The sequence below is a fragment of the Microtus pennsylvanicus genome, chromosome 2 (genome assembly GCF_037038515.1).
Source record: "Microtus pennsylvanicus isolate mMicPen1 chromosome 2, mMicPen1.hap1, whole genome shotgun sequence".
In the NCBI taxonomy this organism is placed as follows: Eukaryota; Metazoa; Chordata; class Mammalia; order Rodentia; family Cricetidae; genus Microtus; species Microtus pennsylvanicus.
The window spans coordinates 103,910,501-103,930,251 of NC_134580.1; the positions used below are offsets into that span (position 1 = coordinate 103,910,501).

The 19,751-nt window shown below is 42.5% G+C and overlaps 1 protein-coding gene across 1 annotated transcript in view; it reads right to left on the reverse strand.

Annotated features, from left to right (window-relative positions):
• Nucleotides 1-1,832, reverse strand: part of Secisbp2l (SECIS binding protein 2 like) — a 50,886-nt gene extending 49,054 nt beyond the window's left edge. Inside the window, exon 1 of the mRNA XM_075962034.1 lies at nucleotides 1,638-1,832. Within this exon, the coding sequence (XP_075818149.1) occupies nucleotides 1,638-1,661 (24 nt within the window). The 5' untranslated portion in view covers nucleotides 1,662-1,832. The remainder of the gene's footprint in view (nucleotides 1-1,637) is intronic.
• Between the last annotated feature and the right edge of the window lie 17,919 nt (nucleotides 1,833-19,751).

The window sequence follows — 19,751 nt, forward strand, 5'->3', positions numbered from 1 at the left end:
ATTTAGATTTAAGTTACCCTTGTGCAATCCTCCAAGGATTTATTAATAAGGTTAACTTGAAATGCAACATGTCTATTACTGAGTACAATTAAACAATAAAAACAAAAACTAACTTATGTAAACTTCTAAGTACTAACGCTGTAGGCGTTTTCAGAAATTCTGAATATAAACCACAATGGTTTTAAAAGAAAAAAACCAATAAATAAATAAATAAATTAAATTAAATTAAATAAAAGAAAAAAACCAACACATTTGGAGGGTGATGGGAATTTGACACTAATGCTTCTTTTTCCCCATCTAAATGCTCTTCAGTAGTTCTCACTACAGGCTAGGCTGAGGCAAGAGGTAGAGGGAAAAAAGGCTTTCGAGAGAAAAGAATTTTGCACGGCTTTCTTCCAGCTCTGGGATTTTCAGAGGTTTAGTGGATGGTGTTTTTGTGGGATGACAGAGGAGGATGCTCTCTAAACAGCCAGTGCACTTGCTCTCGGGATAATCACATGTCGAGAGCTATGCTAACTGTTACCATCGAAATAGGTAATTACATTTCCTCAAGATGAAAGGGGCGGTGAGCATACATATGTATTACTGGCTCTTGAGTGTCCACGAAGGATCAGAATGTCCACCCTTTCATCAGAGACCCACATGCAAGGAAATTTCCTTTCCTTTTGTCCAAGTTTGAAATCTCTGATTTTTTTTTTTTTGGAATTACTTTCAAAAATAATGCCTTGATTAAATTTACAATAAGCTGTAACAGAATACTTCTGTGTATTTACCAAGAAGCCCGGCACCAATTTTCCTGATACTGTGCGCTCCTTAATAAACACAGACTTGTATTCTCACGAAGCTTGTCTTTCCTTTTTAAATTCAAGTCCGTTGTGGCAAGGCCCTGGCGAAAGTGCTGAGGCAGGAGGATCGCCCCTAGGAGATCTGGAATAGGATGGACAATAGGGCAAGTCTCAAAAACAGAATCGACAAAGCCCACAAAACTAGAAAGCTGTGTTTTCATTTGAAAAGAGTGTGATTCAAAATCAAAACTGTCATTAACTACACACAAACATATACAGGAATTTGGGAGACGGCGTCTCGTTTATTCGAGTTAATTAACTATTTGCAGAACTTACAGGCAAGTCACTAGCGTTTCTTCTCCCTTCAACTACGTGACTAGCTGAACAAGGCTTGGGAAGAGGAGATTCGCCAGTAAACAGAAATCGGAATCAAATTAAGTCTCTTTAAGAGAAGCTGTAAGATACTGAGGGGAGGAGGAAGCATGGACACTATTTTTTTAAGTTATTTTTCACATTGTCACTAGCCCTTCCTCCCAGCACTTACCAGCAAGAATTCGATGCAATCAAGAACTAAAGAGACTATTAACGGAACTACTGTGCTAGTACGAAAACGGACTGAAAAATGAACTCTTGCTCCATTTAAAAAGGGTAATTATTTGCAGAATAACTAGCTAGGAAAACACGGAGGGAGCCGCGGTAGTCTCTTCATAAAAGGAATACACTCCAGAAAGTAGCAAGGGCAACGCTTATCGCCGCTGAGCACAGACCGACTCCTGTCCACCTCCCCGGGCCTTCCGACCGAGACGGCCTGGCCCGCCCGGAGGCCCGGGAGCAGCCCGGGTACTCGCGTACCTGCTCGGCCGGCGCACGGTCCATGGCGCCGGCGGCGGACGCCGGCTCTAGTCGGTGTGCGCGGAGCCGCGGGCCGCTTTCTCCATGGCCCCCGCTCGGTCCCGCCGGGTCCCGTCCTCTCCGCACAGCCGGCCGGACGCCGACTCGGCTACGCCACTGGCCCGGGAGGCGGCTCCAGCTCGCGGCGGTGGAGGCGGTGGCCGCCCCGGGGAGGGATCATCTGGGACGGAAGCCGAGCTGGGCCGAAAGGGCGGAGGCGCAGTAGGAAATGGAGGTGCGCAGGGGCGGGGACGGCTGGGGAGCAACCCCGACGGGGGGCGGCTGGAAGACAACCAAGACCAGGGGCACAGCCGAGTTGGGAGCCTCGAGTTGCACTCCTCCCAGGACTGTTCCACTAGGAGAGTTGGGCCTCCTGGAACCCGGGATGACTCTGTTCAGTTTGCTGGGACCTCGGAGTCTCTTCAGGAGCCAAAACTGACTCGGGATGTTGGAAGAGCTTGTAGCTGCACGAAAGTCACGTGATCCTGCCAGGACTCTTAAAAGAATGAAAACAATCTTGCCCTCAGAAAAGTGCACACATAAATTGCATACACAGAGTTACCATGGGAAAGAAACCCTGTTTTAAAGCTCCGTAAATAATGACTAATTAATGTATTGTTCAGGTTCAGACTCAACGTCTAGCCTCAATTCCAGGTTGATTTTGCCCACCTCAAACCCTATTTGTACCCAGAATCTACATAACTATCCAAGAAGCGAGTATCTATTCTGCTGCCCTCCGCCAATGCTTATGGATTGTTCCTTTAATCTTCAGATCATCAACTCCTTAAAGACGGAGCCAGCCTTGAAACTGGACGCTACTGTTAGATTCCCTCTGGGGAGTTAGGCACAGCCTCCAGCACACACAAGCTCTCCAAAGGAGTTCTGGCTTGATAAGGTGAATCGGCTGAATTATATATACTTCAGTGAAGAAAGAGTGTAGGGTTGACTCCTGTTAGGTCACTGGTGAAGGGATCAATGTCTGGAAGAGGGAAAGGGAAGTCTAAGAAATTTGCTTTGTCATCATGCTTCATGTGAGTCAAGCCTGGAAACTGCCTTTTTGGCTAGTCCGGGTTTTTAGTCTGGTTTGACTTGAAGCCTCCAAGGAGGGGCTGGTCTGCGAAGGTCCTAAGTGTGCTAGTGCGGATGCTGTACTTTTTCCACCCTAAAAAGGCTGTGTTATGCCAACAAGACATATGAAGGCTAGTATGCACACAGCAGGATGGAGAAACATTTCTGCGTGTGCATGGAGGCTTTTGTGCATTTGGTTTTACTCCTCTGCCATATTCACACTTTTATTTAAATCGCACACACACTTGTGCTAGAAATGTACAAGCCGTGTAATGTTAGACCGTTTAGAGTCTATTACACACTCCTGTTCAGGATTCAGTGAGTGCAGAAGGAATTTAAGGTTATTCCACAAACTGAAGCTATTTATACAAGGTCGTTACATAAGCTAGCAGATGTTCATCCTCCGTTCCTACAGAGAGATGAAATGAACGGTGTCCCTTCTGGTGGTCTTTAGCAGCAAGACACCCCCATCTCAGTAAAAAGTCAGAAACGTACTATATAGTATTTGAGGCTTTCCCCTCTGTAAGAGGGGAATTGTAAGAGGAAATTTAAATACAGAATCTCCAAATATTTTTCCATATTATGTGATTTTTGTGACTGAAATTGCTCTGGTTGAGAATCTTCTAAATCCAATATTTATATAAATTATAAGAATTATAGAAACAAGAAGTATCACCATGTCATATTAATTTAATGGAATCCCAAAATGGATGACTATGGCTATTAAAAATATTAAATCTATGAAGAAAACAAAGAAATCTAAAGAACTATTTTACAGGTAATACAAATGAGTTATTTTATTTAGCCACAAGTGTTAACATAGTCAGCGTGCCAAGTACAGTGTTAATCACTGGAGGTACAACAGTTAACGAGACATGGGGAGGGCAGGGGCGTGTTTGTCTAATGGGCAAGACACACACACAGCAAGTGATTCCAAAGGAAAGGTATCTTGACAAAGAAATCCAGTAGGAATGGGGACTGAAACCAGAGGCTCTGAAAGAACAAATTCTCTAAAGATCAAGCAAGCACCGTAATGGAGAAGAGGTTGCTATTCTAGCTGCTTGGTAGGGAGAATGCAAGCTCGGGGGCTGCCTGGACGAGATAGTGAGTCAAAGGCTAGCCTAGAACTTATAGTCTAGCTCAAAATAAAGAATAAAGGGGGAGTGGGTTGCTAAGGATATAGTTCGGTGTAGGCTGCATGCCTAGCATGCACAAGGACCTGGGTTCAACCCCTAGCAAGGCATCAACACAAACACATACGCATTCACACACACACACACACACACACACACACGCATGCACAAACGCCCTCACGCACACAGGAGAGAGAGACAGAGACAGAGAAACAGAGAGACAGAGAGAGAGAAACATAGAGAGAGAGAGAAGCCCTTCAAGGAGTTTCGTTGGTTGCAGGATATACAAACCCCTGGAAGAAATTGGATTCCTATGGAAGTAGAGATAGTCCCTGCGATAAGGAAAGGAAGAAGAGATATATTACAGCTACAGTTACACTTATGGTAAGTTTGGTACCCAGAGTTAAAGGGATATGTCTTAATAGCTTTTGTTTTCTCCTTGAAATAGAATGCAGTGTAAAAACATATTTAAGATTTCTGCATGCCTGGGGTGCATGCCAACACAAAACAAACTCAGTGATATATTTTTGAGCTTTTTGTTTCATTTTCTTTTGTTTAGTCTTTTTTGTCTTTTTTGCGTATTTGTTTTGACTTTTCTTTTGTGGGTTTTTGTTTGTTTCTTGGTTGGTTTGTTTTGGTGTGTGTGTTTGTCTCTTTTTTTCTTTGAAGGAGAGATGGAGAACATAAAGTTGAATGTGCAGGGAAGTGGGAAGGATGGGGGAGGAGTTAGGGGAGGGGGAAAACATGACCAAAATGTATGAAGAGGGTGTTTTAATTAAAAATACTAAACTAACATATTTTAAAGATGTGTGCATGTCATCAGAATTTACTGGCTCACACACTCACACTCTCAGAGTATTTTTTTTAAAGCTTGCTAAACTTGTATTTGCCAAAAAGTTGAAGGCCTAAATATCAGAATTAGTACTTCAAAGACCTGGAAGCCAATCTGGATGTTTGTTCAGGAACTGGTTTATTACTTTACAGTTTCACTGTTAAAAATGTTAAGTCCGATGTGACTGCTCTGAAGCAGAAGGTATTTCCCAAGCCTGAACTTGAGTTCCAGGCCTGAACCTGCAGCAGGAGAACCAGTTCCAAGGCTGTTGGACACACATACACACACACACACACACACACACTACACATACACACTACACACACACAACACACACATACACACAACACACACATACACACACAACACACACAAACATACGCACACACACACATCACACACACACACAAATTAAGACTAAATAAGAGTAAAAAGTACCAGGTTTTGAACCCAAGGCCCTGGGCATGGAGAGCAAGCACTCTGGCACTGATCTATACCCCTAGCCCCATGGGAGGCATTTTTACAACTAAGAGACAGCCTCTGAGGCAAGTAATCTGGCAATCAGACAGAATAAACCATAAATCTCAGATCAGGCAGTCATCTCTAAAAATGCTCACCCTACCTCCCTCCCTCTCTCTGTCCCTCCCTCCCTCCTCCCTCCCTCCCTCCTTCCCTCCTCCATTTGACTCAAGCAGCCTGACCTCCAGTCTAGTTCCCAAACATTCTGCATGCATTCACCCCTGAGTCCCCATTCTGGTCTTGCTGTTTCTGCTGCCTGAAGCACTCTCAGCCCAAATACACACGATTCCAGCCTTTGCTTGAGGCCACTGCTTGAAGATGACTTTTGAAATCAGCTCTCTCTGATTGCAGTACTACCTCTAAACCAGTTCATTGTACAGGCCTATAATCCCAGCTACTTGGGAGTTTGAAGCAAGGAGGATTGCAAGTTCAAATCTGCCTGGGACAGAGTGGAAGCCTAGGATGAACAATTTAGCAAGATGCTATTTCAAGATAAAAGTCAAAAGAGGGCCTTGATGGTAGAACACATACACAAAGTCCTGGGCTCAGTCCCTAGCACCACAAAACAAACCACAGCAAAATAGCAGAGCCTCTTGTTCCTGGCCTTTTCTGTCTGGCTCTCAGCACTGCCTATGATGCACTACATCCAATTGTTTGGTGTATTGACCATCAGTTTCCATGGACACCCCACGAAGACAAAGGTTTTGGGTTTTGTTTGCTGGGTATTTGGGTTTTGACCACTGCTGGATAATTCCTGTGCTTAAATCACCATCAAGCACACAGTAGACCTTTGCTAATAGAAGCTCTGAGCACGTGTCTTTGTCTAGAAACCTCGGTGACTGCCTGAGCTAGCTACCTTCTCTTATCTCCTTGACTTCGTGCAGTGCTTCCTATATATCTGGCCCCGCCCAGACTGAGAATTATTTCATCTATTTCCTGGACTGAACCTCAAATTTCCCCCAGTTTGTGCCAAGTCTGAAAGAGTCGGCCTTAAAATTCCCCTCGCTTGTGCCACATCCTGCCCGAAATTGTTTGTGTCCTGGGTCTAATTATCTGTGCAATTGTTTTTTTCTCCGAGTGTAGACTCTTTGATAACAGGGTTACTTAATGCTGTTTGTCGAGTAACTACATGAGCTAGCATGTGCAGCTGACTCAGAGTCACCGGAAGTAGAGCTAACTAAATGGTGGATCTTAATGGAATCCCCTCAACTCCTTTGAGCTATAAGCTGTATGGGAGTAAAATAAAAAGCAGAAGGCTTTGTGGATGGTCAGCTACACCAAGAGCAGCCAGCCTCAACAACAGCCAAGCCATGTAGTACAGGGAGCCGAGGTTTAAAAGGAAATCACTGGCCACGTAAGTAGACTTTAGATCAGATTTTTTTAAAAAAATTAGTCAGAGCATTCATTTTTATGGCAGTGAGTTCTTCACGTCAGGCTGACTAAAAGCAGGAAATAACTTTCAAGGTTTATGACAGGGTATGGTAGTGGTTTGAATGGGAATCGTTCCTATAGGCTCCTATGTTTGAAAACTTGGTCCCCAGTCATGGAACTGTTTGGCAAGGTGTCTTAGGGTTTACTATGGCTGTGATTTAACAGCACAACCAACAACAAGCTGGGGAGAAAGGGGATCGTTTGGCTTGCACTTCCACATCACAGTTCATCACTAAAGGAAGCCAGAGCAGGAAGCTGGAGACAGGAGCTGATGCAGAGGCCACGGAGGCATACTGCTTACTGGCTTGCTCCTCGTGGCTTTTCTCAGCCTGCCTTCTTACAGATCTCAGTACCACCAACCCAGAAAAGAGCCCCACCCACAATAGACTGGGCCCCCACAATAGACTGAAGACAATGTCTGGGTCCGTGGTCCTACTGCAGCTGGGAATCGTGTTGATGTCCGTGACCCATGTAATCAACCAAAGGCCTTCTGGATGTTCACGGCCTATACTGCTGCCTGAAACCATGCTGATGTCTGTGGGTCAGGCTGTGGCAGAGGGCTGTTTAGTGATGTCCGTGGTCTGTACTGCCACCAGAGACCATGCTGAGGTTTGGCATGTGCTGATGCTGGAAATCATGTGGATGTCCATGGTCCACACTCCTGCCAGCTGCAAAGGGCAAGGAAGCTACCTTTGCAGAGATAGCAGAGACTGCAGACTCACAGTTGAGAAAAAGGGAGATAGAAGGCCTTTGTGACAATCCCTACCCCCACAGCCATTTCTCCAAAAAAGTAACAACTGAGACAGGAAACCATTGAGGAGAACTCTTCAAAATTGTGATAAGGATGCTGAAGTGTAGCTCTCCACAGTTGATGGCTTCTGGCAGGGGTGTGGGTGGGGAAGGACTCTGTTTTCTTTAAGGGGCTGCTACTAGGAGTTTGACCTTGCTCCAATGAATATATGAACAACACAAATTAGACTTGTGTGTGTGTGTGTGTGTGTGCGTGCGTGTGTGTGTGTGTTTGTTTGTTTGTTCTTTCTTTTTTCTTTTTGCAGGAGGAGGTCACAAGGGTGGAGGGTAGACCTGGGGAAACTGGGAAGTGAGTGTGATTGGGGTGCATGATATGTAATTCCCATATGTAATCAAAAACATATTATCCTGGGGAAAGACCCTATAGTTTTGCCTGTTTACAGCCAGATTTTCTGAAAATTTTCCCAGTTTTGTCAATTGAGGTTCCCTCCTCTCAGATGACTGTAACTTGTCTCAAGATGACATAAAACTAGCCAGCACAGAAGGACTAGGAGGTGTGGCCATGTTCTAGGTGTGTCCCTGGGGGTGGGCTTTGAAGTTTCAAAAGACTCAAACAACTCTCGTTCTCCCTCCCTCCTCCTCCTCCTCCTCCTCCTCCTCCTCCTCCTCCTCCTCCTCCTTCTTCCTCCCTCCCTCTCTCTCTCTCTCTCTCTCTCTCTCTCTCTCTCTCTCTCTCTCTCTCTCCTCTCCACCCCCCCCATGTGTTTGAGTCTGAAGGTGTGAGCTCTCAGCTAATGTTACAGCACTATGCCTGCCTGCCATGATGACCGTGGACTTCAACCCTCTGAAACCACACATCCCAAATGAAATGCTTTCTTTGATATGGGGCATGGTGTCTCATAACATCAATAGAGAGTGGCCAAGGCACAGGGGCTTCAGATTATTTTCATGAGCTGTTGCAAGACTCAGTCCTTCTTCAGCGACACTCCTGTGACAGCAAGGACAGCAAATGCCTGGCAGTTTCTCTTTGTTTGGAAGGGCTATGTGGCCTGGCTGGAAAAATCTCTCTCAGTTCCATGTTTCTTTACCCGCCTTTACAGACCTTTGGAAATGAACAAACAACCTAGAATTTTCAGGGCAGTGACTCCTTGGCAGCTCCCCAAACCTATCTTCTTCCTGGAATGTCTTTTGGAGAGCAGCAGGACTCGGACTCTATGTAGATCCACTTCTGAATGCTCCTTCTGTCTAGGTATATCATTAGGGATCCCCGAAGCCTCTAAGCAACTCACTGAGCAAGCTGGGACCACCAGCCATGGAGGAAACATAAGAAATGCCACTTCAATAACCAAAGTGGTGGAGATAACACTTCTGAAAAGAATGTTCTTGCTCCAAATGACAAAATTCGGGTTTTTCTTTTCTTCAGTTTTAAGTGTTTTGCATAAATCAGATCAAAGCAATAAAAACAGAGTAAAAGATAACCATCACCCACATCTTGTCTTTCTAGCAAATAGAAAAGTTTTTATAGTTTCTGGTTTTTTGAATGCATAGACAACAGTGACCAGTTTTAACCAATGACTTTGCCGGCACCCAGACCTACTCCACAGCACCCTGTATGTTCACTGTCTAGAAAGCGGGTAGACAGACATCCTTCCTCTCAGCACTAGAGACCTACTCCACAGCACCCTGTATGTTCACTGTCTAGAAAGCGGGTAGACAGATACCCTTCCTCTCAGCACTAGAGACCTACTCCACAGCACCCTGTATGTTCACTGTCTAGAAAGCGGGTAGACAGACACCCTTCCTCTCAGCACTAGAGCTTGATTGAATGGCATCTGAAAGTTTGGGAAGAGCCTGAAACAGACTGAGAACTTTATAGTCTTGTGACGGACCCCAAAGTGTGCCTCACACTCAGCTCCTCAGGCTGAGTCCCAGCACTGACCCCAAACAGAATAGGGTTTGCACCTAAGGAAAGGGCAATTGGAGTCTTCGTGAGGACAGTTGTGTCTAGTCCCCATCTCCTGGATCTGGGGGCGGGGGGAGGTACAAGGTGTCATCATGTGAGTTTGGAGAAAAAAATGACAATCATACAAAATTATAAAACCACTTCAGAGATAATCAGATAGTGTCAAAACTCCCCTCTGGTGGCTATATCTAAGACCCACCTACAATAAAAGTCAACAAGAAGCTCCAGCTGCTCTTGCACCCTCAGTTTCCCCCCAGTCCTTCCACAACTGGCTGGCCTATGCTCAAGGAAGACATCTCCAACAGCAATCTCCACTTGTTGCTCCGGGCTGTCCTGCCCTGTTGCTCCACTTTGATGGGGAACAGCGGAGTCATTCATTTATCCAGCTGGCCCAGAGCTCCCTAGATTTGTAGCTGGGCCAAGTTCTAACAGGGTTGTACATCACAGGCTTTGAACTGGTCGAGATTTCCACAGAAGCCATAGGAGCCGCAGTCTCTGGTGGTCAAGAGTAATGACAGACTGGCAAGACTGCACTCACCTCTCACGGGCAGCGTTCAGTGCTGAGGCCTCCGCAGAAAGCATCTCATTTAACCTTCGCCACAAGCCCTGAGGTAGGAATCATGGCCTGCCCTCCCCCAGCCCTTCAGAAAGGGCTAGCTCTGCATCTCGAGTAGCTTGCACAGACTCCTTGGGCACTTAGTTGGGAAGTGGCAAGACTGAGCTGGAAAACAGCAAACCTAAGAGTTTACACGTTAAAGAAACCGCTCATTCCTGATGGTGAGACCACCATGGCTGTCATGGGCTTGCCTTGGACGCCTTGGACTCAGGAGATGGACAAGCCTCCCAAAGGCTGTGCCTCTAACCTCTTCTTCTCACACTCAGCATTAGCACTTGCCATCTGAGGCAAGCTGTTTGCTCCCCCATGCTAGCCATGTCCCTAGCATGACAAATAACCTCAAATCAATGACGTGACTGGACTTAGACAAAAAGAGGAAGCAAGGCTCCAGGGGAAAGGTCCTCCCAGCACTCGTCAAAGTCCTCTGTGGCGTGAGGAAATGGTTTTGGATGGCCAGTTAACCCGGGGACCGAGAGGAATGCAGCAACTTCAGCAAAGCTGACTGAGAAAAAAAAATCTGAGTGTAAGAACATGGCCTGGATGGACAAGGTGACTCACCCACATCATCCTAGAACTTGGGATGCTAAGGTTAGAGGATCATAGTGAGTGTGAAGCCAGCCTGAGCTATGGAGAGTGAGACCCCCGTCTCAAACTCCTCCATAAAAAAACAAACAAGGACCTGTCTCCTTGGCAGACAAGAACTCAGTGTCTGTTCTAAAGGATCAGGGACAGTGAACCAGGAAGAAAACTGAAGGGCAAGGAACGGGCAGAAAGGGAAACCAACAAAAAGGGGGAAAGAAAGTCAAGGGGAGCGAAAATCAAAAAGAACAGGTGTAGGCACCCCCAAGTGTGAAGCTGTCCGGCTTGGTAGGCAGAGCATTGGTCCCCTGCCTGCTGCTCCCTGGGCACCTGGGCCATCAGCAGGAATGAAGTGGGTAGGGGAGGAGCTTCCTGACAGAATCACTCACACAGACTTCCTGCAGATCCGGTATCCCAGTTTCTTCCCTGTGCCCTCGTCTGTCCCCTCTGCTTCTTAAACCACATGCCCATCGTTCATTCTTTCCTTCTCAGTTTTCCCACTCACACTTGGCAGCCTGGCCATAGAGTTTGAGTGTCTGCTTTGCTACAAGCTGGGAATGTGCGAGAAAGACATTAAATACAAAATGTCCACAGAAGGCTCACTGGGGTCAGATCTTAGAGGCCAAGACCTGACAGCATTGCAGCACTCCTATGGAGCAACTGTCCTAAGCCCTTGCCTCCTTTTCCTCCCTGTGGCAACGGTCCAGGTGTATGGGAGCAGAAAAGGAACAGGCCAGACAACAAGACGTGGTCCAGGCTACCATTGCATTTCTTCTTGGCTCCAAGTTGGATTTTTTTTTTTTAACTATTGTGTTACTGGCATGGTATGTTGTAATTGGTTTGGATTTGGTTTCAGAAGTATAAAAAAAGTTCCTCTCACTGCTGGGGGCGGGGACAGGTTCCAAGGGGAAATGCAGATGAAACAGAAGCGGCCCTCTTCTGCAGCGTGGATTCCGGATGAGGACAGGGCATGTTGAAGGAGTGAACCATTGAAACGCTGCTGCGGGGTGGAGGCCCAGAGCTCGGGCCGTCAGGTCACATCACCTGACATCAGCCGATCTGCATGACTCACAGGTCACCAAGAGCCAAACATTGCATCACACTCGGGAGTTGAAGATATGCCTCAGGATACAAGTGGACGCGTAAGTAGGTGAATGGCTGAGTTCAGCGGCATAGCAGGACATCTCAGCAGCCAGCAAGCCCAGGCTGCTTTAACAGGGCAATACCCACATAGCTGACTTCGCCAAAGACGCCTTTGCAGGACGCTTTCTTCCTTTAACACAGCAATATCCACCTGGCTGACTTTGCCAGATGCCTTTGCAGGAAGCCTTCTGAGAAGGAGGAATATAGGGGCTTGGATACAGAACGACTGTAGCCACTAATTGAAAGAAGATGCCAGCAGATTTTCAACGTATTTCCTAAAATTCTGGAAATTTATGGCTTACATATTTGTTTTGCTATGGTGGTATATTATTTATATTTTAATAAATAAAGCTTGCCTGAAGATCAGAGGGCAAAGCTACCAGTCAGTCATCCAGGATGGGAGTGGTAAACCACACCTTTAATCACAGACTCCGGAGACAGAGGCAGACAGATCTCTGTGAGTCCCAGGCCACGCTGGGCTACACAAAGTTGAACCTGTCTAAAAGAGAAACAGAGCTCACATAAAGGTGATCCCAGCAGTTGGGATTACAAGCCTTTAATCCCAGAACTAGGGAGGTGAAGACAGGAGTTATATGCTTGGGCAGAGAGAGAAATACAAAAGGAAAGATACAGAAACTCAGTGGAGTGTGAAGTCTGAGATTCATGGAGACAGTCTCTCTTCTGGAGACAGGATCTTGCCTCTTTGATCTGAATATTTGATAGAGGTAAAAGGTCTCTCTAGTGGTTGGCTGCTTTGCTTTTCTAATCTTCATTTTGGACCCCAATATCTATCTCTAGGTTTTTTTATTATTCCTGCTGCATTTGGCACCCAATGTTTGGGGTACAAATTCATGAAAAAGACATTTGCCTGTGGCTTTGCAGCCACCAGCATATGCCGGAGCTACATTTGGCCAGAGTCATTGCCCTACTGGCTACGTTTTCTCTCTCTCTCTCTCTCTCTCTCTCTCTCTCTCTCCTGGCGGGCTCTCTCTAAACCCCTTTCTGGGGCTGCTACCAAACTAGGTAGTTGTCTTGAAATTCGATTAGGCTTTTACTGTTCTGTGCAGCAGCAATAAGCCTCACATCTTCATCAACATCGTGAGTAGTTGTCAGTTCCCAATTGTCAGTAGTAAGATTGGAGATGCTTAAAGAGAGGAATTATTTAAAAGATAGAGGGTTTTTCCCACATTAAAAACGGGGAAAACTATTATAATGGAGAGATTTGGGTCTCTATATGGTAATATGCTAGACAGTTTGAAAATGGAATGACTAAATGAGAAAATAATTGAGATGGGGTTTATGTCCACGGTAAACATTAACAGCATTATCATTTTTGTTTCATCACTAAAAACGTTGGTTAATCTGAGTGCTAAGATACAGGCCTTAGAAAAACTTAATAAAACAGATCATAGAGCTATTCAAATCCAGACAGAGGAATTTAATGGAGAATCAGTTTCAGCATTGCATTATAAGAACAGACAGGAACGGCCTAAGGTTTTCAAAAGTCCAACCTTAATATATCCAGGAACCTTACAGGAATTGCCAAATGATAGAGTAAGAACTGAATTGACTCCTGCGCCAATGTTAGATTTAAGGAGATACAAGGAAGCAATGGTCTGACATGACATGAATTCACCTTTTGTGACGCGAATGTTAAACTTGTGGTCAGTTTGTAATAGAATTATCCCTAGATACTGGGTAGAGTTGGTTAAAGCTGTTTTAGAGCCTGGTCCACAATTACAATGGAGCAGTTGGCACAGAGAAGAGGCTAAGACTGTTGAGCAATGGAGTAAAAGCTAGAGGTATGGAAATCTCCCAAGATTAAATTTTTGGAGAAGGAGATTATGCTACTATAGAAAGGCAACCTCTATATGATGGTCACATCCTGGCTTTATGCTGTGCAGCAGCTTTGAATGCTTGGGACAGAATTGAAGACAGAAGGGAAGAAGACGGAATCATTTACTAAAGCCATTCAGGGCCCAAAAGAAAACTTCATGGATTTCTTACAAAGATTGTCATCAGCATTAAATAGAATGATACCAAATTCAGAAACTAGACAAAGAGTAATTGAAACTCTGACTTTTGAAAACCCTAGTTCTCAATGCAAAAAGATAATTAGGCCATTAAAAGCAAGATCAGCACCTTTGGAGGAATGAATCCAAGATACAATTAATATTGAATCTCATGACCATGATGATGCATGGATATGAGAGATGATTTCTAGAGATTTGAAGAAAAATCAAAATGTCAAAAATGTTTCAACTGTGGCAAACAAGATCACCTTAAAAGGAATTGTAAACAAGGCATTCCTAGAAATAATGTTTTTTTTTTTCTAAACACAATCCATTCAGAATGTCCCTCCCTTCTGGATTATACAGAAGGTGTTTCAAAGGCAGGCATTGGACTAATGAATGTAGGTCAATAAGAAATATTCAAGGTAATCCTTCGCTGTCAGGAAACTCCATGAGGGACAGGGGGGGTCTTTTGCAGGCCCCTATCCAAATCTATCTCAGTTGTTTCTGTCATCATAGAGGAAACTCCTTCCCAGAGCAATTAAATAAACTAATGCCTATTATAAGAAACCATAATGCTATGGACAATAGAACAGCTATAAAAAAGAGAACAAGCCGGGTGGTGGTGGCACAGGCCTTTAATCCCAGCACTCGGGAGGCAGAGGCAGGCGGATCTCTGGGAGTTCGAGGCCAGCCTGGTCTACAAGAGCTAGTTCCAGGACAGGCACCAAAGCTACAGAGAAAAAAACCAAAAAAAAAAAAAAGAGAGAGAGAGAGAGAACAAAAAAATCCAGGAGATATCATAAAGCAAGTATTTTGGCAAACTTCTACTTGTGAGCAAAGATAAACTGCAGGCTTCAGAACAGCTAGTACAGGAGCAACTAGATGCTCAGCATATTGAAGAATCAACTAGTCTTTGGAATTCTCCTGTATTTGTTGTTAAAAAGAAAATCTGGGAAATGGAGGTAGTGGCAGATTTAAGAGCTGTTAATAAGGAGATTCAGCCAATGGGCTCTTGACAGTCTGGTATTCCTTTGCTTTCTCTGTTGCCTAAAGGATGGCCTCTTATAGTTATTGATTTAAAAGATTGTTTTTACATTATACCTTTACAAAAAAAAAGGACAGAGGAAAAATTGCCTTCAGTGCCTACTTATAATAATTCTCAGCCTGCTAAGAGATATCAGTGGTAGGTTCTCTCACAGAGAATAGCCCTACCCTGTGCCAATATTTTGTAAGTCAGCCATTGGAAATGATACATAAGCAATTTCCTGGACCTATTATTACATGTTTGACATTTTCTCTCTGATTAAAATGTAGATACAATATTTGAATTAGAACAAATGTTTGAAAAAGCAAAGAAAATTTTGCCTTGTTGGGGATTACAAATTGCTTCTGAAAAAATACAAAGAGGAGAGCCTATTAATTATTTAGGCTATAAAATAGGTTTACAAAAAATTAGACTCTAAAAGTTTGAAATTAGGAAAGATAAATTGGAGGCTCTTAATGACTTCCAAAGATTGCTAGAAGAAACTTCCCATCTATGGTCCACTTTTGGGATAGGGTCTGATGACCTGATTAATTTAAACAAAACCTTAGATGGTGACAAGGACTTAAATAGTCCCAGGGAATTCTCAGCTGCAGCGAGAGAGAACTGGCTTTGATTGGAGAGAAATTACAGAGAACATATGTGGACCATGTGGATCTGAATTTTAACTACATTCTCATCATATTTTATGCCAAACATTTCCCTACAGGAATTTTAATGCATAGGAAATATATTATCTTGGAGTGTATCTTTTTGCTACATAAACCAAGTAAACCATTAAAAATTTATGTGGAAAAGGTCTTTGAGTTAATTCTAATAGGAAAATTGAGACTTTGTCAATTATCAGGAATAGACCCAGTAGAAATTAAGTACCTTTTAATAATGATGAAACTGACAAATTATGGGAAGAAAGTGAATCCTGGCAAAGGACTTGTAGTAATTTTTGGGCAAGATTAACAACAACTATCCCAAAGGCAAGATAATTCAACTCATAAAGAGAACTAACTGGATCCTTCTTCACATTGTACAGGACACACCAGTACCTGGAGCTCCTACATTCTGTATTGATGCAAATAAATTAGGAAAGGCAGGTTACAAATCAGAAAATTTAAGGAAAGTGGATCAAAGCCCCTACGATTCTGTCCAAAAATCAAAATTATATGCTATTCTCATAGTACTAAGGGATTTTAGTTACTAATTTGCAATATGAAAAAAAAGTAGTTTTGTATATTGAAACCACTAAATTTACACCACTTGATAAGAAATTGATTTTATTATTTATTCAGTTAAAAATATTCAATCAGAGCTGGGCGGTGGTGGCGCACGCCTTTAATCCCAGCACTTGGGAGGCAGAGGCAGGCGGATCTCTGTGAGTTCGAGACCAGCCTGGTCTACAAGAGCTAGTTCCAGGACAGGCTCCAAAACCATAGAGAAACCCTGTCTCGAAAAACCAAAAAAAAAATTCAATCAGGTATAGGAATCATATCATATGCATAACACACATATGATCCCATATGGGTCTGCCAGGTCCTCTAGCACAAGGCATTACAGAAATTGACAAATAATTGTTTGGAAATGTGCTGAAGGTCTCAGAATTTCATTAAAAATGCCATGTGAATAGCAAAGCTTTAAAAAGGGATTTTTCCATCATGTGACAACAAGCTAAGGAAACTGTTAGGAAATGTCCTACTGGTTCTTTATACAACCAAACACCACTACCTGCAGGAAGTAACCCAAAGGGTATGCAAAGGAATGAAACCTGGGAGTTGGATGTGTTCCATTTTGTAGAATTTGGAAAACCCAAAATGTGTATACCACACCATTTCTACCTATTTGGATTGTCAATAGGAAACTGTTTTGAGATCAGAAAAGGCTGATTCGGTAATCAGACATTTGCTAGAAGTTATGACCATCATGGGTACACCTTTAAAATAAAGACAGACAATGCTCCAGCATATATCCTTAAGGAAATGAAACAGGTTTTTTTTGCTAATTATAATATAAAGCATATTACAGATATACCACACAATCCTACAGAACAGGCAGTTATAGAAAGATCAAATCGGATTCTAAAGGATATGTTAAATAAACCAAAAAGGATGATAAATATCCCCAGAAATAGATTGCATAATGTTTTATTAAGTTTGAAACTTTTAAAAGCTAATGCTGTGGAGAGATATTGGAGAGTAGAAGAAACCACAGAATTAAATCAGCTGATACGCTTTAAATATGTGCTGACCAACGGAAGCCAGGACAAGCTTTACATTGAAGAAAGGTTTTGCTTGGGTTTTCACAGGAGAGGAAAAGCTATGCATACCATCAAATTGATAAAGATCCAGTTTGAACAAGAGACTCCTCTTAATTATAAGAGATGATAGTTCATCAAACAGCATGACTGTTTAATTTTAACTAACTTATAAAACTAACAAATGCTTTTTATTTGTTCAGATATAACTTGCCAAAAGAGAATATCCCCAAAGTTAGGGTTGGGGAACAGTTTTGTTTCTGTCTTTTCAGGAGAGTAAAGGTATGCAGCTAAGGAATCTGAAGACCACTGGACAAATGAGACCTTGGAAGGAAAAGGAAAAATCATCCAGAGGGAAAAAAAAGTCTAAAGAAAAAGAGTAAATCGGTATATTGGCATATCATGTTTCAAACAGGATAAAATTTTATAAATCTTAACAAATTTTTGTTTCTGCTATCCTGCACAGACATATAATGCAAATGATCTTTTTGTAGTCTCTGTCCAATTAAAAATTAAAGCTGACTTTGGCTCTCTCCTTCTCCAAACCCAAGCATTCTTACTAAAGTGAAATCCAAAATCTCTGTCTCATGTCAGAAGAGCCACTGGATATGGGACACAAGAAAACAAAATTTTAATGACTGTTCTATTGTCACAAATCTCAAAAACCTTTGGTTTTATATTGATTCTTTAACAGCTTTGATTAAGCTGTTAATTTTTATAATATTAAGGCATATATATATTCTATAATATGTACTCACTTATAAGTGGCTTTTAAACATAAAGCAAAGAAACCAGCCTACAATTCACAACCCCAGAGAACCTATACAACAAAGAGGACCCTAAGAGAGACATACATGGATCTAATCTACATGGGAAGTAGAAAAAGACAAGATCTGAGTAAATTGGGAGCATGGGGATCATGGGAGATGGTAGAAGGGGAGGTAAGAGAAAGGAAGGGGAGCAAAGAAAAATATATAGCTCGATAAAAACAATTTAAAAGAAAAGAGAAATAAGAAACTTTGTGACCAATTTCCTACATAAAATTTTATTTGAAAGTATAAAAATAAATAAAAACATTTTATTATTTTTTAAAAAAAATATATATTCTAAATTTTTGTCCTGATATTAATGATCATAGAGAGTACTAACTAATTCTAGAAAAAGGTTTCCTCTAACTTTCTGTACATGGTTTTGGGTTTGAGTCTCAGTTTTCTGCAGTGAACCATGAGCATGGCTAACAGTGACCTTTGAAGTCTCCATGAGGAGGATGGCACTCCACAATGACGACTCCTCCAGAAGTATGATAACACCACTAAGCTGAAAAACACCGCCTAATGATCAGCTGTTGAACTACAAACTGCTCAGAATAATTTCGAGGTGGCTAGCTGAGTTGATCCAGTCTAACAGACTACTCTAGCCAGGACTTAAGACAAGCCCTCCATTATGCAGAGACTGGACAACAAATGATACAGCCACCTCTCCCAGGACTTGATAATTAACCCAATTTTTCTTTTCAGGATCCCCTAAAGATTCCATCACCCCCAAGCAACAGGAAGTAAATTTAAGAATACAATGCCAACATTCTCAATAAGTGGTGTGGATAGCTTTTGGTCTTTCATTGGGTTATGGATATTTGTCATTGTTTAAGGAGATTAGTTACAAATTCTTATTGTTAATGATCAGGAAAAAAGCTAAACGAAGGAAAATAGATTCAAGGTTCTTGTTCTGAAAAGAAAAAATAAGGATATAGATATGATAGGATAAAAGAGTAGATTATTGAGTCTACTTTTAATAAGCAACTACTAGTTTTAAGTGTTTTACATTGAATTGGACTTTTGTATACTTATACAAATTTTTATATTGATACAAATTTGAGATTAATTTTGTTTGAACTTACATTGTTAGAATGTATAGGCATTTCTACTCTTGTTCAAGGTATTGTACCTATACAATTCATTTAACAATGTAATGCAAATTTCTAGTCCTTGAAAATTTTATTACCAACTGTTTAGGATAATAAGGAAATACAGGCTAGAAGTTAATCACCTGTTATAATTTAACTTTATGTATGTTTTCAAGGTTAAACAAAGATATTTTAGATAGATGATCTTCAAAAACTTCAGAGATCTACAGAATATGGCACTTATGATGTTTTTTAATATTTATTTATTTATTATGCATACAATATTCTGTCTGTGTGTATGTCTTCAGGCCAGAAGAGGGCACCAGACCTCATTACAGATGGTTGTGAGAGACCATGTGGTTGCTGGGAATTGAACTCAGAACCTTTGGAAGAACAGGCAATGCTCTTAACCACTGAGCCATCTCTCCAGCCCCGCACTTATGATGTTTTAATAACATAGATTCTCTTTTTATGACAATGAAACATGTCTGCTCCTGGCAGCCCCAATCTACTTCAGAGAAGATAGTGGGCATCGATGAAACTCCACATAGAGTTTACTTTCTTTGTGGCAAAAGTAAGCCACTGGGCAAGAAGATGCCCCTGCCTCGACTGCTGACAGTATGCTGTCCTAATTGGACAAGCAGGACACAAAAGAAAGTGACTGCCAAACATTATCAAGACAGGGTGGCACAGCCTTTCAGAATATCCTGCTTCACAAAAAAATCTGTCGGATATGTTAGACCTGTAGGCCAAAGATGGATGTCCCAGTGTTGCAGAGGAACTTTAGCTGACTGTTCAGGCAGCCAGTTGTTTCTGTCATTTTAAGTTCCATTTTC